This window comes from Arvicanthis niloticus, chromosome 4 (assembly GCF_011762505.2).
Source record: "Arvicanthis niloticus isolate mArvNil1 chromosome 4, mArvNil1.pat.X, whole genome shotgun sequence".
Lineage (NCBI taxonomy): Eukaryota > Metazoa > Chordata > Mammalia > Rodentia > Muridae > Arvicanthis > Arvicanthis niloticus.
Genome location: NC_047661.1, coordinates 78492459 through 78518234, shown reverse-complemented (window position 1 = coordinate 78518234; position 25776 = coordinate 78492459). Strand labels below are relative to the sequence as shown.

General features: G+C 39.9%; 1 protein-coding gene across 2 annotated transcripts in view; it reads right to left on the bottom strand.

Annotated features, from left to right (window-relative positions):
• Positions 1–397: 397 nt before the first annotated feature.
• The window catches only part of Tbx15 (T-box transcription factor 15), a 100798-nt gene continuing 75419 nt past the window's right edge, over positions 398–25776 (bottom strand). For both annotated transcript variants that reach the window (XM_034500726.2, XM_076933022.1), the window contains exons 7-8: positions 14764–14861; positions 398–2832 (exon numbers count right to left, since the gene is read on the bottom strand). In XM_034500726.2, coding sequence (XP_034356617.1) covers positions 2048–2832; positions 14764–14861 — 883 coding nt within the window. In that variant the 3' untranslated portion in view covers positions 398–2047. The remainder of the gene's footprint in view (positions 2833–14763; positions 14862–25776) is intronic.

Sequence of the window (25776 nt, the reverse complement as noted above, 5' to 3'; positions counted from 1 at the left end):
TCAAGTGTTTGACCTTCTATAAAACTGCTTCCAGATCTACAAATATTATTATTAAAATCACACCCATCTCTCAAACTTATAGGATGATGAGTTATTAGAAATAGTAGGGGAATGGTACATGGCACCCTAAAAGGTTGCTATTAAACTATATTTGTGCAGCTAATATGCAAGTGAACATCCTGCTAAATACAAAATCTAGCATCAGGTCTTAGTTCCCTCTGTGATGGCTTGAGTGATCCTGGATAATTCACCCAACTTCTGAGTCATTCAGCTACTATCATAAAACAAGGATAATACTGACTTTATGTCATCTGCATAAAACACATGTGAAAGTGTTTGACTTATTGTAAGAAATAACACAATACTTATTTTTTTCTATATAAACAAACACACAGAAAAGAATTGCAAAGATTTTATTTAGCGACTTTCTGTGCTTGGCACTCAGAAACAGTTCCGTGCATAAGGGCAATTTTTTATACACCTTTTCTTCATACATATTTTACATACCCTTTTATTGCCCCCTTTTTAATATTCATAATATTGAATACCCCACTAGGCATATAAATACATTTATCTACATCACCTCAAAACAAAAAAATCTTAATAATATCTGTATTATCTTACTTGATATCATTCGAGTTTCCACACCATTTAAAAATTTTAGCTTGCACCAAGCTTCACTCGTTTTTCTATCATTAAAGAATTTGAAAAGAAAAGAAAAAAAAAACAACCCCCAAACTTCAGAATGCAATGAACTATTTAATCAAAATGGAGATCTATAGGCAGATAGAAAAGGGGGAAGAAGACCCATCTGCAATTCTCTCCCGTGTATCAGGGTTTCTCTTTGCATGGGGACCAGGGACAGACTGTCCAGGTCAACACTTTGGATCTGGCACATGAGGCCAGGCCTGTCTTCCATGACTGTTTTTTGGTATCACCTAGGAGATAAAACCATCCTTCATCCTTGACACCTGTTTCCCTCACCCTGCTCAGCTGCATGCCACTAAATGGCACTCCCTCAAGGGGCACCTCTCTCCTGGGTCGTTATGGTCAGAGCTATGGAATCAAGAAGCATTCCTTGTCCTAACCCTTCTCATTGGTACCCTTGACTCTAATCAGGGTCCCAAAGAGGCAAACTCTCCACCACCACCATCCCTCTTTCTATAACTTTAGAGGCTAAGCAAACTCCACCAATTCTCCTTGGTGGATTAAATCTCAGTTGTTCACATCTTCTCAGTCTTGCTGTCCATTCTCTCCTGCCCTCGATTCTCTTTCTCTGTCCGAGCTTTTCTCACCCTGTCCTTCCACAGGCACCACTATAACATCAAAGAAGGCACACTGAATGAAGAAAGCCAAAGGTTAAAAAACAATCTTTCTCAGGAAGCCAAGTCCGGGTATAGCACTGATGCCTTTCCACCTCTGTGATGAGGAGAGGTTCTAGGTACACGGTTCATTCCAGAAATGTGGGAAGCTGCAAGGGAGAAAGGTTAATGGCTAATGATGGCCCAATCCATCTATGATTGTACATGGGAAAAAAAAATTTTTTTTGGTGAAAGCACCCATTCTGGGCCTCCTTTCAAAGAGTTCACCCAGTTCAGAGTCAGTGTGTATGATGTTTGTGTTTGTATTACTTTGTATATGCATGTGTGTACATGAATATATTCATGTAAGTTGTGTGTGTGTGTGTGTGTGTGTGTGACTTTTCTTGCCTGCTACATACTAGCATTTCCTTCAACATTATTATAAAATGATTATTCAGTCTCTTCAAGGCCACTCTCTCATACACAATGCTTTTATAAAACTAAGATTTTGGAAGACAGAAGAATGACCACTGAGATACAAATGATGGACTCCAAGGATCCTTCAGCGGCATCTATTGTTGTTCTCTGTTTTCCTTATCCAGAAAAACAAAACAAAACAAAACAAAAATGAAAACAAATGCACAATTCCTATTTTCCCAAGGCACGGGGCTCCTGAAGAAGAAGATCCACCCACAGAGATTCTGGAGTCTTGACCGCCATCACCTCCATGGTGTTTGGACTGCTCTTTAAACCATGTGGACAGACATCTGAGAGGAGGAGCCTGGGACTGCCCCATACTGTCGGCCATCACAGGTGTTGGTAGCCTGCTGATTATTAGTTGAAGGGCTGATCATGTGCATGCTGTGCTCCATCCCTGTTGGCAGGTACTGCCTCTCTCCAAAGGCCCCATTGGAAGGAGAAGAACAGAGTAAAGTGCTTTGAGATGCGCTCAGTTTCTCTGGGCTTGCAGCTAGCCTGGGGGAAGTGGGGAAATTGTATCCATACAGATTGTAGGGATTATGGAGGGAGAAGGCATTATAGGAGCTCTGCTGCATGTGGCTGCCACCAAACATGTGTGGTGATGAGGAACTGGAGGCTGCATTGCCTGCTTGCATGACATACTGAAACTGGGAAGTGGGGAAGGACCCCAACTGGCCACCATACGCTTCCATCTTGCTATTGCTGGGCAACGAGGGAGGTGTCGGTATTCCTGAGATCAGCGATGGAGTCCTCTGAGGCATGAAGGTTTCGGAGGGCTGAGTGGCTGAAGCTGTGCCACTCTGGAGCCTGTTGTAGCCACTGTCACTCAGCCCTGGATAGCTCTGTAAGGCAGCCATGTTGCTTCGGGCACATGGTGGATAATCAGAGAGGTTTAGATTACACAGCTGGCTTTCTCGACAACCCACATTGAAAGTATTCGGGGCCAAATGAAAAGTTGGAGGAGAACAAGATGGAGATAAGAGATGAGAGGATGCTGAAGGGGATGGTGTCCCAGTGCTGGAGGTGGTTGGAGAAGTACCTGTACTGCCCCCTGAAAAATAAAACATAAATTCCATTGATTAAGATGAGTTTGTCTAAGCCAAATATCCTAAATTTTTATAGATCAATTCCTTCTGTTTACATCAGATGATGTCATATGTTTGAGCACACATTACAAAGGAGAGGACAGGAATGACATAGAATAAGTAGTCTTAGTCATACTTTTAAAAACTAGAACAAACCTCTGGTGTTTGTTGTTTAAGTCACTTCCTAATAAGACATTTAGTGATCAGCAGTAGGAGTCACTAGCTCAGATCTTCTCATGCTCAGGGCAAATATGTAAAGTGTTTATTTTATCCAATGACTGTTTCCTGTCTTGCAATCTTTAATAGAATACCAAAGCAGGAAACTAACCTCATGGAGACGGAGCAGGGTACCAAGCCAGGACTGGGCCCTGAGAAGGCCTAGCAAAGGGGCCTGGGTGGTGGAACCTGGGACATTAAATTGGAGGTCTGTTATATCAAAGACACATGATACACATAAATTATAAGATGTAGGCTGAAGGGAGTCAGGACTAACTTGAAAAAAAAAATCACTGTCCTGGGGGTGTGTTGATTTTTTTATAGGAGCCTGCCAAGACTGAGACATTGGAATAAGAGTTGAACTTGGAATACTTGAATGTGGGTGTGTATAGAACCAAACTAGTCATAAACTAACCTTAATGAGAGCAGAGTAGATTCTGCACTGAAACTCAACAGCCCTACTCCCTCCATTTCCCTACACAACATTCAGTTTCTTCACAGATGAGGAATTCAGTAAGAAAAGGCTGCTTTTCCAGGATTCAGCTTCAAACCACCTAATGGAGAGTTTCTGCGCATGAGGATTCCATGGCACCATGTCAAAGCACCTCTACTGTACACCTAGGGGTGAAAACTAATGATATAAGTTCCTACTTCACAGTACTCAGACCAGTGATTCTGAAACTTCAGTACACATGTCTACTTGAGGGCCCATGAAAACAAACTGCTGACTCCATTTGGTTTCTAAATCTGTGTATATGGAACAGAGCTTGAGGACGTACACTTTAGGAGCACAGACTGACTGCACTTTGCTGTAGAAGTCCTCCAAAATTTTATTTCCAAATGACCTTGAATCTGTCTTGCTAAGTGCTGATCATCAACCATGTAGATGGGAGGCTGGATGAATGGTTGAGGCTCCCATGAACTGAGAACCAGTTCAAGCCAGCCTTCCTCAAGGATATTCTCCAAATAATAAAAGTCAAAAGTGACCTTTGTAAGACCCATTTTTCTCTTGGGCAGGAAGCATCCACTCCCCACCTCTCCCAATGGGCTCTGAAGGTGTCCTTCACTGAATTCTAGGATATTCAGCTGCTTCTAGCATAATCTAGAACACTCTAGGATCCTTCTTGAGAGAATTCCTTTCCATGCATCAGTATGGCATTTCTCATAATTGTTTACAATCACGGTCTTTTAAGGAACAGCGTGTCTCAGGTTACTGATAACTCTTGTTGAACCTCCAAGAAATGAGGCATCATGAAGAGTAGTATTTTGCAGGTGAAAAAAAAAAAAAAAAAACAGGAATCAGTTTTTGTTTTATTTTGTTTTGTTTTAATCCATGAAGAAAACCAGGAACATTCCAGAGATGTTGGAAAAAATATGTATAGCAGTGTAGGAAAGGAAGGAAAGGGTAGAGGAGCAAAAATAAAATAAAATAAAATAAAATAAAATAAAATAAAATAAAAACCCTCAGTCTAGATCCACAGGCACAGTAGTAGTATTTGGCTTTGTTAGTGTTTTGTTCAGAGTTAAATTTTTATAGTTCAACTAATATCTCTCCCAAGGTCAAAGGAACTTTCCCCAGTGAACTTTCAGATTCAATTGAAATTTAAGACAACCCAATCAGCTGCTAAGATCAGAAAATTCACCTCTGTTCATAATAAATTCCTATAAAAGAACTAAAATGATTTTTGTTTGACAATCTGTGTGATATGGCTGACATTGTCAAAAACCATCAGCAGCTGGTCACAGTGGGAGACGCTTCTCTGCAGTTTACAGCCACACACTGTGAAGTCTACCTCTGGATTCTCTGCAGCTGTGGAAGGAAGGGCTTGAACCCATAAGCCTTAGTGTTTCTCATTTTCATATTATAGCTGTGTCTAACAGTTAAAAGTATGAATACCCAACTCCAAGTACTTTCCAAGGAATCATTTTTCCTATAATGAGGGAGTTCTGGAAGGGAAGATTCGAGAAACAGAAGTGAACCATTTTATGCTTCCTGCTGCTGGGTATCTGCACAGCTTTCTTTTCCTCTCCATCCTACAGAAAGCTCAGAGATTTATTCTCTTTGGAGCATCCTATATTTTTTCTTGCTTTCCTACCCTAAATGCCATGAACTTTACTACAGGAAGTGCTGTGACAAAAAAAAATGGAGAAACTTGACTCCGGTTGTAAAGAAATTTGTCTTTTACAAGATATGAATATAGTTTCCTGTCTTTGAAAGCTACTCCTGCCTTCTCTGGTCTGGTGTTTATGTGGCGCCAGAGGAGACCACCTGTTCAGCACACTGTCCTATCCTGCTATAGGTAAGCTCCATCAGGCCCTGGCCTCAGCCCTACAGCCGGAAGTGCATGGTGGAGCACATGACTTGCTACAACTCAATGATTTTCTCAGATGCCCAAGATGGAACAAATGGTACTGATTTAAGGCCTCAATTGGTTTCACTACAAAAAAAAAAAAAAAAAAAAAAAAAAAAAAAAAGAAAGAAAGAAAGAAAAAAGAAAAAATGAAGAAGAAGGGAATTATTAACAAGTTACAGGGTTTTCTGCTGAGCAGATGAGAGGCACATGTTAAAAAGTTTGTAGTCAGCTTGCTTTGGCTTTTAAATGGCATTCACTGGAAATGAGACATGGTGGCCTGCTAAGCTTCAGGGGGGTGGGAGACTCCACGTGAGCTAGTGTTTGAAGGAGAGAGCAAGCCCAACCAAAAGAGGATCACATTGCTTCCATCCACTTTAAAGAAATATCATTGTGCACTTAAAGTACTCAATACAGATAACAACTAGTTCTCAAAGTCCACATAGAGAAAGACATTCATTTTTTAAAAATGCTAACTTAGATACTGAGAAGTCTTCATTCCCTTATGATCGAATAGCTTGTCAATTGTTAAACAAGATTGGGCGCGCCAGCCAAGGGCTAAATAAGCTTAAGGAGACAGCCTTTATTCATTTCAACACTTGACGAAGCAGAGACCTCTCCTCACAAAACAAGCCAGGGCAGCGTGGGGAGGCAGACTGGGCTGATGAAGCTGCCACTCAAAGTAAAGCTTGTCTCTCTTGTTCACCGCATCTCCTTTGTCCATGCAAGGTCATGGGTTCTCTGAGCACCTTTATATAGATTTGCTTAATGGACACATGAAGACTGTAGACCTTAACAAACCTGGTTCCAATCCCTTGCCATCTTACAATGAGAATTTAGTAAATTAGCCTCTCTGAGTTTTAGGCTTCATAGTTATGTAAGTGGGATTTTTAATGTGTACCTTTCTGGGGATGCCTTGAGAAATTATAGGCAGGAAACATGCTCAAGGAGTAAAGAATGGGAAAGGAGACCTTGAAGAATGTCCACTCCAAGGAAGATGGCTTATATGGGTTGGCTCCTGTCCAGGGCGAGCAGGGCATCTTGGCCTCTATATACACTAATGAGTGTGATGTCCCAAGATGTATGCGCCACATTGTTTCCAGCTAGAAGAATCTCCATGGTGTAGATGATGGAAGACAGAGCTAATTGACAGCTCTGGGCCCACCTGAGCTATGTTCCCAGAGGAGCTGTAGTCCTCTTTGGATGGTCTATCCTTTCTCTCTTCCCATCATCCTCAGAGATTCTAGCCCGCTTCCAAAAGGGGATTAAAACATAACACCATTAACGATTTAATAGTCTCAGGTAATCCAGAATTAGTTCCACCACTCCAGCTCCCTAACATCCTATTTTACTCAGGAACCAGAGTGAGGAGGCACACATTAAAATGCATATCCAGCATTAACTTGTGCCAATATTCAAGGCTAAGAGCCAAAACAACCAAGAATGCATATGTAGTAGTCATCCCATATGAGGACAATAACCTAGAATACACTTGTGTACCATGAAGACAAGTTAAATGTGTCCGTGAAAATCCTGAATACCAAACCTGCTGACTTGCTTCTTTAAATTGATCACTTCCAGACTGTAATATGGGGATTTTCACATACAGCATCCTTTTGAGTCTATTTTGTTGTACAACTCACACACACACACTCAGTAAGATAAAACCTTATCTGGATGAGTAAAGAATAAATTTCCATGTAATTACTTGTTCTAGTGGCTTGACTCTCCTCGCCTTATAACTTGAGAGTTTCTGTCCCTGAAGAGAGCTGATTCCCAATGTATTCAGACATGTAGGAGGTAAAACATCAGCAGCCCATGAACTGGTCCCAGTGAAGAAGCTCATGGGCCATAAAGTTTAATGAGCACAGCAACTGAGATAGTATCCTCAGTTGAGATGAGAACCTTTCTCATGATTGCAAATGTGAGCATTGTAGTCTTGGTGGGAATTGTACAGTTCCTATTGTAAAAGAATAGAAACCTCATTCATCCTTTTCCATAAAACGTAAAGCCTTGTATATCTCCAAATTTATTCTCCTTCAAACAGCCTCATCCAATCACATGGCTCTGTACCTGGTTCCATTTTGCCCTGTCCCCTAGGGGCACACACACACACACACACACACACACTTCTTAGCCTCCCTCCCTTGCTTTCCTTGCTCATTTCAGCCTTCCTTGCTGCCACTGGCAATAATCTGCTTCTCTTAGGGCAACAATTTACCCACTGGAAACTTCTGCTTCCACACTTCACCTCCAGGAAAGGCAGAAGTACCTGGGCTGGAAAAGCAAGGCATCATATTTCCCCCAGCACTACACTAATTGGTTCTGAGGGGACCCAATTAGAATCAATAAGAGTTGGTGAGATTTGCTAAAAGCCCTTGAGCAGAGCACATATCCTTTCCCCTTAGAGATGAAGCAAAAATATCTAGGGCCAAGAATACTTTCAAAGCTACCACAGGGGACCATTGAGAATGAAGTCACCATGGAGAAAAGCCTGAGTGTAAAGAAGTGGGGCAGGGTCTAGCCATGGAGAGCTTGCTTAGACCCCTGACTTAGATTTGCCTAAGGAATCTATCTAATCCTGGCTGTTTTACAAGCCAGTGAGTTGCTCTTTTAGTTTGCTGTTTTCTTTTGACTCTTTTCTACATACATAAATATTCTAATTGACATATGTCTCTGATTCTACAAGCTTTTTTACTATGAACCTCAAGGTCTGAAAATATTGGAATAAATTTGAAGAAGAAAAACATAGAAATGAATGGGGGTAGTCTATGGACCATTTGTCAGGTGGAAATTGTGGCTGAAGCCCTTGATTATCAGTCACAGGGGATTTGAACTGTTTTGGACCCCAACAGATACCTGGCTCTGCTAAAAGAATATCTGGTGAGCTATCTGCCTTAACTCCAAAATATACAATCTCTTAAGAGGGGGAGCAAGTCAGAGGAGCTTCTGGTCTTCCCTGGTTCTCCTCAATGAGATCAAATTGAACAATTAGATATAAATTGAACAATTGGATACAAATTAAATTGGGTACAAAGGCATGAACTTTTCAAAAGGAAGACTTTTCATATGGGCACATTTATACCAAATAAAGAATGCAATGTAGAGATTAGAAAAACAGATATATATATATATATATATATATATATATATATATATATATATATCATCTAGAGTGCTTGTATGGATTAGTTTTGTTGTTAAAATAAGTGAAATATATATACATATATATATGTACATATATATAGCATCTATAGTGCTTGTATGGATTAGTTTTGTTGTTAAAATAAGTGAAATATATATACATATATATATGTATGTGTATATATATATATATATATATATATATATATATATATATGTCTAAGAGTTAGCAAGATGGCTCAGCAGGTAAAGAAACCTGCCACCAAGCCTGATGACCTTGACCTGAGTTGGATTCAAATGATACAAGGGAAGACAGACTCTAAAAGTTGTCTTCTGACCTTTACGTGCATGATGTGGTACATAATTATGGATGAGCGTGCACGAGTGCGCATGCACACACACATGCGCGCATGCATGCACACAAACAATAAACAAATTTTTAAAAATATTTCTAGGTCCATAGTAAAGCCATATACACATATATCAATGCAATGATTATAACAGGATAGGGATTCTGAAAAACAAGTGCAAACTCACAAATCATATGAAGATACAAAGGAGAGACTGACAATTACCAAGATGCTATATTCTGGTTTATGATGCATGGTCAAATAGTTAAAAGATGTAAAGGAAGATATATTTCAAAAGATAGAAATAAACAATGGTGAGGTGTGGGTAGGGTGCCTTCAGGAAGCCCAGAGTTAAATGAGGTTTATAGATTTCTGAGATGGTATTGCCCATTTTTTCCTTCTGGGCTAAAACCCTGCAGACAAACATGATCACCAATATGAGATGTGTTCTGATACATCTCTATATTGTACAGTTTTAAATTCATGATTAAGATACATATTTCCTCAAACATTTATTTTTGCTTTGGTACTTTTTAATCTTGTTGGGTTTTGTTTGTTTGATTTTTCCTTTGACTTTTGGGGCTTTGTGGGTAGATTTTTGAGAAAGAGAGAAACAGAGGATGAACTTAGATGGGAAAGGTGATGGGCAAGACCTGGGAGGATTGGGGGAGGGGGAAAGAGCATGATCAAAATATATAAAAATTTTAAATAAGAAACAATGTTTAAGAAATGAACAATCCTTTTGTTTAGTATTTGGAAATACTGACTACCATTTTTTCTAGTCTCTCTCCAGTGCCATGGAATGCCTGGACTTTATTAATTATATCATATCTCTCAATCATGTTTTTATCATCCTTCCTCTACCAATTCTTAATTATTTCTGTTTTGCACTAATCTCCTTTCCCTTCAAATTTAAGTGTAAAGTTAGTGAGTCCTTGCCAAGCACATTAACAATATTCTCTTCTGTAGCACTCACTTCTATATTAGGCATGCTCATGCAATCCCTATTTAAGCTTCAGATGTGAATTGGATATTATGCTTAGACCCACGAATTTAATCATAAGGGAGAAAGTGCTGAGAAAAACAGCAGTGAATGGTACTAAACAAAGAAAGAAAGCAACAAGGAGGATACCCTAGAAGATTTTAGCCTGCTAGGAATAGCAGAGAAAATTCCCCCAAGGAAGTGCTGCTTGAGCTGAGATTTCAGAAGGAGGTAGTTCTAAGTAAGAAAGTGAGTAAACATGAGCCCTCTAGGCAGGGAAACAGCATGTGACAGGAAAGAGCACAGCATGTCTGGAAAATGATAGAGGTGACCCTGGTGCAGGGACATAAGGGAGGTGAGATGGGGGACATCCTATCCCACAATAGAGAACTACAGGGAACATCCTATCCCACTATGGGGAACTATATGGAATGTCCTTAGTACTTAGTAAATCCTTGGTGCTTTTGTAAATAGCTTATTTTAAGGTACCAATTTATCTAATCCTCACGGTTATTATCTCTACTTTAGAGGTCTGTATGTTAAAGAAACAAAATAAATGATGGCCACTGAAGAATTTTAAACAAGTTAGGGTATAGCATGGATTGGTATGCGTAGATGTGTATTTTGAAACCCTGACCAGAACTGTGTACAGAACAGAGAGGGTTTGGAGGACATCATAACCATCCAAGTGAGAAATAATGACTCGTCAGAGCTACCTGGTGGCATGGGAGATTAGAGATGTGAACCGATTCAAGACATTCGTGATAGGTTATGATGTTTTATCCTGCCCTTGATGAACTGGATATGGGATCCTTCTCTCTAGAAAGGGTCTTAGGTCTCTTGAGCACATTAAGCCTAAATAACTTTAGGGCAGTGGTTATCAGCCTATGTATGGGTCACAACTCCTTTGGAGGTTGAAAGACCCTTTCACAGGAGTCACATATCAGATATCCTGCATATCAGATATTTACATTATGATTCTTAACTATAATAAATTGTATCTATGAAATAGCAACAAATTATTTTATGTTTGGGGTCACCACAATATGAAGAGCTGTATTAAAGGATCACTGTATTAGGAAGGTTGAGAACAACCATTCCTTTAGGGAGTAAAAGTATAACATGTTATCCATTACAAGTTGAATATCTTTGATCTGACATTATTGGAGCTAGAAGTTTCCTGAATTTGTAGATTTTTTTTTATATTTTTTAGAATATTTATATATACCTTTGAGACATTCCAGGAATAAAACCCTAACCTCAAAACATGAAAATATGTTTTGTTTCACATATACCTTTACACATAACCTAAAAAGTAGTTGTATACAGTATTTTTTAATAATTTTGTGCAAGGGGACTTGCATTACCCCCCCCCCCCCCACTCAGAAGGATCTGTGTAAACCAGCCATTTTTGAGTCACTGCCATGACTTCACAATTCAAACATTAATGTTTGCTGAACATTTCTCTAGTTTCTCAATAGTTTGAATATTTTGTCTTCAATTGTGTGTATATGTGGAATAGGGAATGTGCTTGCATGAATACAAGGGCTCTTGATATCAGCATCAGATCTCCCTGAGCTGAAGGTATAGACAGTTGTACCATGTATAGCATATGGCATGGTTCTGGGAACTAAGCTCAGAGCCTCTGCAAGAGCAGTCAGTATAGGTTTTTAACTGATGAGCCTTTTCTCCAGGTCCTCAATGTGTTATTCTTATGATGTGTCAAGTATTTATTTTCTCTCACTGGCCAGCTTCTAACTACAATCAAATGACTGAAAAGCCTGCCAGTGTGACAGGACTTTCCTGCCCATTGTATTTTCAGTGGAGCTCTATCACTGGATACAGAAGAGTAGGCGAAGCTAGGAGTTGGAAGAAGGAAGGAACGAGAGAGGAGGAGAGAAGAAGGGGAAGGAGAAGAGGAGAGATGGAGGCAGATGTTACCCTTGTGTCTCTAGCTATCCAAGGTAGTTATTATTATCAAGATTAGATATTTAGGAAAACAATTCTAATTGTGTGGGCTTCTTGTGTATTCAGTATTTGCTGATATATAAGTCTATTTGCTTAATCTTTAAGCATTAAGAGTCTTATTTCTACCAAGTACTGGGAATTGTTTTATCTACTGCATGGAGGTGGCAGAGTTGGCCCAGGAGCCAACCAAGAGTCCTGGAGGCCACGGAACTGATTGGCAGAGGCAACAGCCACGCCAGTGTCTCATAGGTCCCAGGCTGGCATCACTGGCCAGCCGGTGCCTTTAGCCTTTAGTGCGGGAACTCAGAGTGGGAACATGGTGGCCAGGCCAAGAACTAGCCAGACTGCCCCTTTTTTCTAACACTTCCTGCAACAAGTCACCAATAGGGACTGTCCATAATTCTAAAACTTTAATTGCCTGACAAACACTGAAGCACCTAGTGGTGCTGAAATCTACAATGATGTCTGCTAGTCTTTGAGCAGAAGGAAGGCTTCTCAAATGCTAGGCCCAAGTTTACACAGAAGACACAATACTAACTGTGGTACAACTGGAATCATTCCTTTTTAGCTCAACAGCTCTCAAATCACTTGGATCACCAGTCATAAAAGTTTAGTTTGGGGGCTGTAGAGATGGCTCAGTGGTTAACAGAACTGACTGCTCTTCCAAAGTCCTGAGTTCAATTCTCAGATACCACATGGTGGCTCACAACCATCTGTAATAGGATCCAATGCCTTTTTCTGGTATGTCTGAAGACAGCTATCATGTACTCATATGAATAAAAAATAAATAAATCCTTTTTTTAAAAAAGTTCAGATTTGTCATAAAAATACACTGTATATATATGGAAAAACTAAGGCAGAAATTTTCTTTAAAACATCCATCAGAGAATGACATGATCACATTATATTTGGCTAGAACAGACCTGGATTCTTAGTTTTCTGTTTATATGGCCTTAGTCACCTTCCCCAAGTGTGATGGCCAAACTTAGCTGTCAAGTTGATTAGACTGAAACACTCTAGATTAGTAGAACACATTTTCACATCTCAGAGGTTGTTTCCTGGCCCAGTAGGTCATGCTGTTTTGACCAAGTCAGTTATTTAATTTGTGGATGGATTCAAAATCTGAATAGACCATCACAATGTGCATGGACCATGGAAGAATGAGAAGGAAAAGCTGGTTTGCTTACTCTGACAGAATCCTGGTCAAGAGTTATTATTGCCTAATCATGTTTCAAATACTTAATCAACAACAACAACAACAACAACAAAAAAAAAACAATGTTTCCCATTCACATTCATGTCAGACAACCTTGTACAAAGGGTGACAGTGATCATGAAGGCAGGACAACTATCTACTCTGTACTGAGAGCTTGTTAGGATTTTAAATACCTGTATCCTTTAATATTTATGAGAATAGTGTATGTTCCTCTATAGCATACAGAAAGAAAAACTGAGTGGCAAGAAGGCTGAGAACCCAGGTGGTTGGGCCTCAGAATATGACTGGGCTGACAGTAGGGTTGAAATCCTGTGATCCTTCTATACACCTCACCCAAGTGTTTCAACCTGAGCTACAAGAGAAGGGAGATTAGAAATTTTACTTTAAAAAAAATCACAAAGAAGTAGGCAAAGTCCACTTAACCCACCAATGTGATAAGGCTGTTTTTGTTTCAAACAGGCAAAAATCATAATAATAAAAGGCTAGGTGACATGTAGTGGAGCTCTAGTGGGCTGGAAGCAGCCCCTTCTCAATGTGAGACCTCATTTCATTCCATTGAAAACTGGAGGTTTTGTCACAAAGAAAAAAAAAAAAAAAAACACTAGAAAAAAGAAAAACAAGGAGGTTTCCACAAGGAATACATGAACACATTATGATGGCCTCCTCAAAGAGCAAGACCTGTGTGAGTGCCTAGAGTAGTCACAATGACTCCATTGCAACCATTGTCATGGATAAGTAACCATCTGCTGCAGATGTACTTTACAGAGCACTTACCTAGCATGCTCTACACCCTAGTTAAATTTCTGGTACCACAGGAAAGGAAGGAAGGAAGGAAGGAAGGAAGGAAGGAAGGAAGGAAGGAAGGAAGGAAGGAAGGAAGGAAGGAAGGAAGGAAAGAAAGATCAAACCAATCAACCAATCAATTAATCAACAAACTATGTGTGGTGGTTTAAATGAGAAATATTTCCCGTAGGCTCATATATGTTGGCAGGTGGTCCCTATTTGGTGGTATTGTTTAGAGAGGTTGTAGAACTTTCAAGAGGTAAAGCCTTGATGGAAGATATACATCATTTAAATCTGGCTTTGAGGGTTTATAACCTTTCCCCTCTGCCTGCAATGTATCTCTGCTTCTTTTTTTTTTTTTTTTTTTTTAATTTTTTATTGGGCCACATGATTCCTTGGTATCATAGGGTACATGTGCTGTGAGCAGCAGGTGTAGAGACCTGGTAGCATATCATGACAAAGATAGTAAAGTATCTCTGCTTCTTGTGTGTGGTTGAGATATGAGATCTCACTTCCTGATCTCACCCACATGCCATGCCTTCTCTGTTATTATGGACTCTGGTCCCCTAGAACCAAAAGCCAAAGTGAACTATTTTGTTCCTTAAGTTTCTTTTGATTGTGGGATGTTATCAATAGCAAAGGAAAGAAGATGTCTCAGAAATCTATGGCTTTGGGAAAGAATTCTGAATGTAAATGAATGCTGACTCTAGGTCCAGCTCATTTGCAGGACTGGTGGTGCTTTTATCATTCGTGGAGCTGCAAGTTGTCTTTGTTCCCAGAGAATGGTGTAACCTCCATGTTGGCTTAGGCACCCGCCCCAGCCATGCTCAGTTCAGCTTCCCCATCCACTGCTGTCTGCGGAGCAGGGACCTGGCCCAAAGCTTTACCTTGCTGCTTTTGCATGGTAGTGAAGTCCTCAAAGGTCAGTGTGCGCACAGGAGGTCTCCAGAATGCATAAGTCTCCATGATGGCTTCAAGTCCGGTTCTGGAATCAGAATAGCCGGAAAATCAACTTGTAGCTAATCCCAAAATGTCACTGACATTTAAAGATAAAAGGTGAGTTGCCTCTTGAGTAGCATACTACAGGCACTGAGAGAAGTCAACCTGGGAACGTGCAAGTTCCAGATGCTGCCACATTGCTGGAGGAAGGACAGAAAAAAACTAATTCAGATTGTTCACAAGAAAGTCCTTAGCCATGATAAAGTTGAACTCTGATTTTCCTTTCAAAGAGGCTCAATGGGCATGATAATAAAGTGTACTTAAGGTCAAGGGTATCAAGAGTACAGTCGAGCAAAGAGTGGCACTGACTGCTTCTCATGCCACCACCATTACCTCATCATGGCTGGCACATCTTGTCCCAGAGCCAACCCCACATCCAAAGAGTGTGAGTGCTCCGTGAGGCTGTCAAACTGATGTGACTTCAGAGTTCTCTTAAGTCAACAGAGAAGGGTGGCACAGCAGAAATAAAGGAGACAAAACAAATACACTCAAGTTTTTTATTGTAGCAAAGAAATATCTACCCAAAGGAAAAGAGAAACTATACAATGGGCAAAAAGAATAGTCCATATCTCCAAATGCTTTATCTTCACTTGTAACCTAGTAAGTGGCTATTAAAAACCATAAATTGTCAGATGTTAGAAAATATCTAGTATTTTAAAATACATTTATTCACAGATTCTGTTTTACTCATGTTGTACAATCTGTAAATTGGACTGTATGCACGTTGTTTCTTTACCATTCAACTACTTCCTTGTATGAAGTGCTGAAATAATTGCCAGATGACTACCAGAATATTGTTGGTGATACTCAACATCCTCAAAACAGAACGTTGGTTGGAGCTCTGCTGAAAGCTTTGAGTGGAGCTTTTGAGTATTTGCTTCAAAGCTGTTTCCCCTATGTCAGGAAAGAGAGACTCAGGGGCTGGGGGTTGGGGTAGGAGAACGGGAAAGCACATATGTGAAATCACCACAAAGGGCATGATATGCCTCTTAGGAGAAGACAGGTCTTTCCTATTGAAAAAAGTATGCTCTCTGACCTTCTACCTGAGTAATTCACTTGCTCAGCTCTGTTAGTTGCCAAGAACAAAGTGAGAGGCTTTATTTTAAGGGAGAACAAATACCTTCTCCCTTTAACTGATGATGACCGCCCCCCCTGCATTCTTCTCAGATGAGACACACACACACACACACACACACACACACACACGTCAATCATCTCCTTATGTTGGAAATTTTGCTTTCTGAAACTGCTTTAGTCACACACTTCACTTTCTAAAGTCTTCCCTGGATCTTGGAGGCTTTAAATACACTAATTCTGGCAAGCCAAACTCTGTATTTTAAGAAGAGGTTCACAGGAGAAATCAGCACATGGTGTTTATTAGCTGTTAATCTGTGAGAAGCAGGAATAGACAGTATCTCTACCATCACTCTACATTGGTCCTGAATACAGTTCGTGGAACTATTTGTGGATAGAAAGAGCTCAGGCAATTAAAGGAGTTCAGAGTAAGGCAGATAAAGCCATGCTGAGCCTGGGCGGATAGAAGAAACAGATAGGCCCAGCTTAGATCTGACTGCCTTGTCCTGGAATGCTGGCAGCCCACCAGAAAAACCTAGGATTCCCTTTAATGGTACAGGAGGCTCACTGCAGATGGCAAGGGTTTATTGTTCCACCTTCCAGTCCATGTTTTTCAGGGACAAGTGTATGTCATAAGGACAAAAGCTAGCACAAAGACAAATAACAATCTTTTCTCATTCCATAAGAAAGTCCTAGCAAACTATGAAGTTTCAATAGTACCGTAGCATAATGCCTACTTTCCTATTAATTCTATTTATTGAGTAACTAGAAATGGATTTGGATTCTTTTCCATAATACTATTTCAAAATATTGTGGTATGAATTACTTTATAAGTAGTCAACTATGAAATAATGACTACATATCAGCTATCAAATATAACTTTAGAAACAGTAATGGAATTATATATTTAAAATTTGAAAATCCTCTCCCACATTCTTCTCAAAGAGACCTTTCTTAACTTAAAAATACAACATGCCTTACAGGCAAAGGTATAGCAATAGCATTTGTAACACACCCCCAAAATCAGTGGCAAAGAATATAACATTACTAGTCACACCTTATTATTGAACTATATCTTTCATAGTTCAATAATTATATTTTTACTATATAGGAAAATTATAGTTCATAGTTATATTCTTACTATATAGAAAAAATATAAATTGGCCTTTAATATATATTCTCCTATGTAGACTGATAGAAATCTCATGCATATTATTTAGTCTTTTAATGGATTCTGGATGGATTTCTCTTTTTAGAAAAAAATTAATCCCACTTATTTACTGTATGTCTTATATCTTGTCTCAAACTCTGTCAAGCTTCACTAATTAGATCTAAGTGCTAGAAATCACTACCACTGTATCTCAGAATGCAGTATAGGCTCATGGAACAATTTACTAATCCCCTCCTCTCTAGAGCTAGCTTGTATGTATTTCAAGGGATTTGGATTCAATGCTTTCCCTTGCCCAAGTGCCTAGAAAAATGCTTGCTTCACAGTATGTCTCAATTTATATCATTGAATTAACAAACAGGTGTCATAATATCATAATTTTAACAATTTCCATTTTCTCAACTGATGTATGCTAAGGAGTGGAATTATTCCATAAATTCAATCTAGTATCAATTCTCTTTTCTAAACTTAAATTTTTTAAAACCAATTATGGTATAAAAATAAAATCTCTGAGGATAGAAAGAGTTCTCTAGTGCCAGAGACTGGGGCTTTTTATTCTCTGTCTGATTAGGATTATGCCTTTATTGACCTAGGTCTCAGGGTGGTTTCAGTTTCCCTCCTGCTTCTGTTGTCCTAGATTTAGGATTTATGACTTTCCTTTGAGCCTGAGTGTTCTAGCAGAGGGTAAGCATTTCTACCCATTGCCTTCTATAAGAATGTTTGTTGACTGACTGTTAAGGTCTTCAACTACTAAGTGTCTACACAAGGTGTGTTGTACATTGTTTGTTCCCTCGCTGTTATCTTGCCTTAATTTTTGTAAAATTTTATCTCCAAGATTTACAAAATGGACTCATTGTTTCACAGATGCAAAAAGCTGAGGTGTCTGGTTAACATGTTCCACATGGTGGGACTCTATGGGCTATGGCACAGCAGAAACCTGGAGTCATCTCTGGAGCTTCCAATCAGAAACAGTCAAGTTGGCAATTGTTCCCTCTTGCTGACTTTTCCTTGTTAGTGCAGTGACAACAGAGGCCACATCTAAACCCTCTTTGTTTGGTCTTTTGGCTGTAACTTCCTCTCTGATTTCCAAGCTGCTTCTCTTTTGTCTTGGCTAAGCCAAAAAATGTGCTGAAGGAGGAAAAGAAGGAGGAGGCAGAGCTAGTCTAAGAGCTCCTTCACAAACTAATGATGCCCCATGATCAACTGATCTGGAATCAATCGTAACCAGATTGTAAAAAAATACCTGTCCTAGGGGAGTTCCGGAGAGGAGACCTGGAGCAGGGATAACATTTGAAATGTAAATAAAAAAAAATATCCAATAAAAAAAAGAAGAAATACCCTTCCAAATGCATTTTTACAAAAAAAAAAAAAGACTTCTTTTGAAATCCCCCAAATAAATTGTAATAACAGTTATTAAAATATCTGTGATCTGATTTAGTTATTACTGTGTGCAGTTTTCACATTGTCCCTGTCTTCTTCATTATTATTATGTTTGTTTTCTCTTTATCTCCAACTTTTTTACCCATTTAACTTCTCCTTATACTGTGTATTGAGACTACCTTGAAGAGAGCATATGTAATAAGTTGATGTAGCCACTGGTCCTCTCTCAACAGAAGGAAACCCACAGCTAAATCTATTCTAAGGTAGCAGGAATTTTGAAAACATAAAGGAGTATTCAGACAAAGGAAAAACTTAGGAGATATAAAGACAAAAAAGACACAAGTCTATTGCTCTTAAGTAGTGTCTTGTTCAATTAAAAAATGAAAACAATATAAAAATAATTAATTTTGAAATATATGATACATTGGAGATATGTAATAGGTGCTGTGAGGCATTAAGCAAGAAATATTTAACATACATAGGAAACAAAAGGAAGATTCTACAAAAGGTCATCAATAAAACCTCAATATTAAATGACACTCGAAGCAATCTTCTACTAAGGACAAGTGGTAGCTTTTGTGGCAGAGTCAACAGTATGTACAAACACTTAGCAGTGTGGAAGTGAAGGTACACTCTGGGCACTTAACATGGAAGCTCTGTGTATGATGAAGGTATGTGTACAATGGACATCCAGTCCAGATCCAACTACCATATCTCAAAGTTTTTAATCTATCCATGCTCCCTGGAGGCGAGGTCAAACCTTCCACCTTCCCTCCCTTCCATTACTTTGGGGAGTCAGCTCTAACCTCCAGTTGCTTAACACATTTTCTGTTAAAGTGCTCTAAAGAACCACAAATCAGAAGCCTACAAATCTAAACAAAAACCCATCATGTAAAATTTGGCTTCGTGGGGTACAACAATTATATCTACACAATAAACAAGCTGACGTCAATAAGCCTCCTTCACTGGTGTGGGAGAATAAGGAATTGATGGAAATGTGTTTAGAATTGAATAAAAATTGCTCATTGCCTAGTGTGGTGGATAGCCTTAGCCTCTTGTTGTCATGGTAACTCCACTCCTGGGAGGGGCTGCGAAGGAGGAGTGAATCTTGTAAACCTTCTGTCCAATCAAATTTGTTAAATAAAGGCTACAGCCAGTGATTGGACAGTAGAAGAGGAGTGGGAGGAGCCAGAGGCAGGAAAAGGGAGAAGAGGAGAGAGCCGAGGAGAGGAGAGAAGCTGCGGAGTTGGCAGTTGGTTGAGGCAGAGGGCAGTTGGTGGAGAGAGAAGACAAAGAAGACCTAGGAAACTGCAAGTTGTTAAGAGCTCTCATAGCCGGGAAATAGTGTAGTTTAATGGTAAATCTGCCCAATCTAGGCATGCAGCATTCATTTGATACTTACTGACTTGTGTCTTTATTCTATGGATTCCCTATGGGCAAGAGATTTACCGCAACAGCCCTATTAGTCCTCTGGCTCTGGATAAAATGTAGAAGGAGCTCCATGTTACCTAATTCCATTTCTCACTTTCTCATCAGAGAACCAAAAGCATGTCCCTCAAACCTCTATAGGCCTCATTATCTTGCAGATATTTCAGACTCCAATATACTAGCCATTAAAAAGACGTCACTGTGTTCAATGACACCATCCTTGGGCAGGAGCCATAGATAATAAAACAATTGCCAACATTCCCTGGCAAATCCATATGGCCAAGAGGACAATGGTGGAAACAGTTCATGACAAGGGAGGGAGGACAAATAATAAGGTGGAGAAAAGCATTAAATCCTGGCTAAACAAACAGCCATGGCTTGGACGAGTAGGGGGAATACAACTGCCAATAGGAGGAGAAGGATGCCAAAATCTAGTATAGGGCCAGCTACCTTGAACGACAAATGCAACAGTCCCTGAGAAGTCCAACACTGATTGCTTCCATAGACCTGCTGAATGGCAGAAGTCACCCATGCCAGGGATAACAAGAAAGTATGCAAAAATCTACAGAGGCTTGCAAGACTGCCAGGAAAGAGTGGGATGAGGTTAGCTGGGAAACTGCAGCCAATGGCCCTAGAGGGGACAAATGAAAACACAGCAATTGATCTTGAGGGGGACACTTGGGGTGTATTGATGTTTGAGAAAAGGCAAGTGGTCAACTCATTGGCTCTAAGCTTGCTACTTGAGACTCATGAACAATGGGGAGCCAGAGGAGTTGGAAGCATGGTTTCTGCTGCCTGGCCAGATGTGCCTGCAGAGGACAGTGAAGTCATTCTCTGGATGCTGTGACAGACTGGATCTGCAAATTCTGAAGCCAGTAGCTCAAAATTCAGATCTGCCATCAGCATAAAGGGAAGTTCTGTAAGGGTACCTCGACTCTGAGGTAAAAGTGGACAACTTGGACCTCATTTAATGTATGGAAATAATTATTACTATTATTTTTAGACCTATCATTTGAGCAGCTAGAAATAACTATTAGATTGAGTTGCACAAAGACACTGGTGCTTTGTACTTTTAACCTATAAGCCTCATTTCTTCTGTTTAGCTTAATAGATGGATAAAGACGCAGCAGGATTTTAATTAGTTGTATCTGACAGAGCACTCTGTTACCAGATGTCAGATGAGGTACATCTACTGGTACCTTCTTCCCAACTCTCCAAGGAAAGTCATTTTAGATCTAAGCAAAGATGCGTTAGCCTGGGGTTAATGTATAGCTGACTTCTCTTTGTCTCTCCGTCCAGTTAATTGGGAAACTCCTCACTATGCACGTTCTTTCTACAGAGCATTGTGGACCTGGACCAGGGGAGAACTCCCGTCTGAAACTTGGGAGAGCGGTTCTTCATTCCATAGGCATGGCCTTGGGATAACAGCTGCTGAGAGTGAGTTTTAAGAACATTTTTTACCATCAAGTATTTTCCCTACCACCACTCAAGAAAATTTTCATCTCTTTGGTTAAGTAGTGACTTCACGGAATATCATTTTTCAAAATGCAAATTTATCCTCTCTCATGATGCACTACCTATTACCTCCTGAAATAGTATGTACATAGGAACAAACTACATGAAAAACTTCTACCAGACACACCCACAGAACACATACTGCTGGCTCAGCACATTGAATAGACCTAGAATTCCTCTTGTCTTTCTGCAGGTCTTATGAGAAAAAAAAAAAAAAAAAAAAAAAAAACACCTTTCATGTATAAACCAGCCTCCATGACACATGACCACTCTCTGACTACTCTTGAGTTTGGGATTAATGTGTCCAAACTCAAGCTTCCCATGATGGACTCCATAGAAAAGAACATATTAAACACTGTACAACCTCAATAGCTAAAGAAGTGTCAGTCTGCCTGGGAGCTGACGTGGGACCACAAGCTGTAGCTTCTAGAATGCCATGTCAGCTAGACATAGGTAGAGGAAATCATAGGGACTTTCCGTTACCATAGATACAGTGGAACTGGGAGTAAAAATCAAACCCAAGGCCAAAGACAGAAGCAAGGGTACCAGAGGAAAGAAGGCAGGCTGTCACTGTGTAGTATTTTGGAGAAAACTTTATAGAAGAACCCTTCAGTCCCCATGCAGCTACTAATTTTAATCCTCTTTTTTATGGATGTGTTTGTTTCTGAGGAAGTATTTGGGAATTCCATAAAGTTTCCCAAGTGAGACTTATGCTTTTTGTGAACTCTTGGCAACCACCTCTAAGAGACAAGGGTTCCATATCAGATGTGGCTTGGGAGACCCACAGAGATCTCTTTTCCTCCATTCCCATGGCTCCTCCGTCTACAGGCAGCATCTGTAGAGTTGTCTTTCACTCTAGCTGAGCAACAATGGCCTTTGAGGGAAGATGTATCTCCCAAGGCTACTTCTGAACTCTTCCAAAGAGCCCCTTCTCTTTAGCTTCATGGCCTGTTTCTTGCCTTTGCTTCATGCTTCCCAGTAGTGTAGTCACTCTCAAAGGCATAATTTCACTTCTCAGTTCATTACTAGGTGACCTTGTTCAACCAAACCTCATTCTGCTTTAGCTCTGCCTCTGAGAACTTCTTGTCTCTCACAGATACTGAAAACCTGTTGGTATCCTTCTCCAAGAATCTAGGAAGCAGAGACATGCCTGATCACAGCAGCAGATCACATGGCCCTTGGATGTATGGATCTAAGCAGCAATTCTGTCAAATCAGAATCTAACAGAAGAAAGCAGGGTCAGATTTGCATCTGAATTGCCCTTAGCTTTTCTAACTAACCATTAACTCAATCTTTCTTCCCTCTGCTTTTGTATCGGAACCTAGCCCTTGGTTTCTCCTTCATTTGCCACATGATAAAATGAGCCTTTCTTATTCTTTTATTTAATTAATTTTTTAAAATTTCTTTTTAATTCATCTCCCACTCATCAATGTGGTTTTGCAACTAGTGAATGGTTTTCAATTGACTCTGTGTGCCTGGCACTGTGAGGGAAGGGATATCTAAGAGACAAACTTGGAAAAGTTCAGTTCTGGATGGCTGACTCAATCAAGAGAATGACACAGGAACCTAACACAATGGAGGCCAAAATACCAATGTCATAGCTGGTAAGATTGTCTGGAGATTATGGCCCAAGTGTGGGGCTGAATAAGAGGGTCAGAACTCCCTTGAAAGAAGCTGACTCCCAACCCTACAGGCCTCCTCTGCTAGGCTTTACCACCCAACAGGAAGCCTGAAATTTATACTCTGGATGCAAGTAGATCCTGGTGGATCCTCCTTACAGACCCAGACATTAGGTCAGCCACTGGATTTCATAAGAAGCAAAAGAAGAAGACAAAGGGACAATTTTATGAGCCAGGAGCCCTTCTTTCTAGAGAGCTCTTTAGCTCTTTATATATATATATATATATATATATATATATATATATATATATATATATATGAATATGTATATTATTATATGTATAAGCTAAAAATATATATGTGTGTGTGTGTATGTATGTATGTATGTATTTATATAGCTAAGAATGGCAGCTAGAGTTCAGCCCTTGTTCTATACTATACTATATATTTCAGAGGAAACCTATCATCTGGGTCACACTCTGATGGGCCTCAGTGTGTGAGGCTTGCAGGCTCAAGAACACTGCCCAAGGTATGAATGGAGTGTTCAGTGGGTGGTTGCATCCTTCCCATCTTTCCTCTCTTCCCTTCTCCAGCCTCTGGACTGTGCTAGGATGGATTGAGATCGACAAACCTGAACGTGTTTTGGTTTGAGGTTTGGCAACCTCTGTAACTCCAAAGTATTCCACAAATGTTTTGTGTTCTGTGAAACCAAAAAACATTGGCCAAGCACTTTCCCCTCTAATTTTTAAACCCATGTGTTTTTAAAGGAAATGTAATCCGTATGTTTTAGTAACATTTATATGCAATTCATCAAGCCGTACTCCTCCGCATGAGTCATTTGATGTCTAAAACGCATGTGGAAGAACAGGAGTTGGGAAGAGCTGTATTCTCATGAGAAAAGCCACAGAGGAGAGACTGGACAGAAGGTGATACACTGGTCCTGATGCTAGTTCAAAAGCACCAGGTCAAAGATGCCCAAATCATTCTCCATACACTCGCCCATCCATCTTTCCCATACACATGATAGCACCAAAAGTCCTTGCCCACATCAGATCCTGTAGTTAGCTAGTGAGAATTAAATCATTAAGCAGCTAATGATAATTGGGTAGTTTTTTTTTTAACTTTTGAAAGAGGAAAATCATTCAAAACCTTTATACTTGCCTTAACAAGTCCATTGTTACTTAGTTTCCAAGAATGCTGGGGAAAGAAGCCATACACTCTTGTCCCCATTGTAAGACACTGAGAGTGCATCCCAGCTTCAGCTGCCAAAAAGGTTCAGCTTGGTTTTCTGTCCTCATCTGGGGGATCCTTGTTTATAGGAGGTATGAAGTGAATGGGAAGACTACTATTGGCAGTAGCCTACAAACACAGGTGCAAAGCTCACAGGTGGCTTTATTTGAGACAGAAACAGCATTTAGACAATGTATGTCAAGGAAGAATTTTACTCTAAGGATCTGTTGACGGTAAGCCAGTCAAGGACAGGATGCTAGCACAGTGCATGGGATGTACATCTCTGAAGCTGGGCAGATGTGGGTGTTCACCAGCATTCCAGCTTAGCTCTGGGATGGTGGCAAACCTATTTAACTCCTTCATGTCTAAAAACCTTTGTAAGATGCAAGTTTGAAAAATGAAGGATGAACTCCCAAAATGATAAGTGTTCATTTGCAGATAGCTGAGACAGTTACTAATAATCCTTAAATTAACATTTTTGGGGTTTAATTTTAATTGACACATAGTATATAGCTTATACAGCTATCTAGTGTTGTAGAATGATAACTCAGTATGTGTGCACAATATGTAATGGTCAAATCAGGGCAATATTTTTCTTCTCCTTAAACACCTCATTTCATCGAATCGGGAAGTTTTGAACTCTTCTAGATCTTTATAAAATATGTGATAAATTTTGAACTTCAGTTATCCTCAAATGCTTCCACATATCAGAACTTGCCTTCCTGTGTCACTCTTATTCTGGTGTTTACCGTTCTTTCTTCTGTCCCTCTTTACTCTCTTCCTCTAACTTTTGGGAATAACCGCTCTGTTTCTCATATCTACAGAAACCGGCCATTTTAACTTCTGGATACAGAATATGCTACATGGCTTTTTGTGGTGAGTTATTTCAGTTGCTGTCCTTTGGTCCCATTAATGCACAAATGACAGAATTTTATTCTTCTCTTTTTAATGTGGCTTGCAGGGTTTGATATGGCATAGGAAAGAATTCTCACACTATAAGAAATAAGTTAAGCACTGAAACAGGCTAAGCCTGACTTCAAAGCTCGGCATCCTGCACTATCGAGCCAGCAGTCTGTCCTTGATTTACTCATAGTTCTGTTTTCAAGGAATCTTACAGATAAGAGTAAGACACCAAGCAGGACAGGAAAACCACCATCGTCTCTGAGCAGCAAGACATTCTCTAGCCTCCAGGAAGACCTCCTCTCAGTGTTCAGATAAGAGGTCCTCCAAACATCCTGCCCAGTAGCCAATCCTTCAACACTCAGCACTTTTAGTCTCAAGGTGGAAGGCAGTGAGCTTTCGGTTCCTGCAGCATAGGTTTAATGTTGGTCAGCACAAGCTATTTTGTCATACCTGGGCATCTTCCATCCCATGCTGCTGAAGCACAGTTATAAAAATGGCCTCACTGTAGCCATAGAGACTCCCAAATATGCAAACACAATGAACACATGTCTGTCCTTATACCTGCTTTCTGGAAACTTTTCCT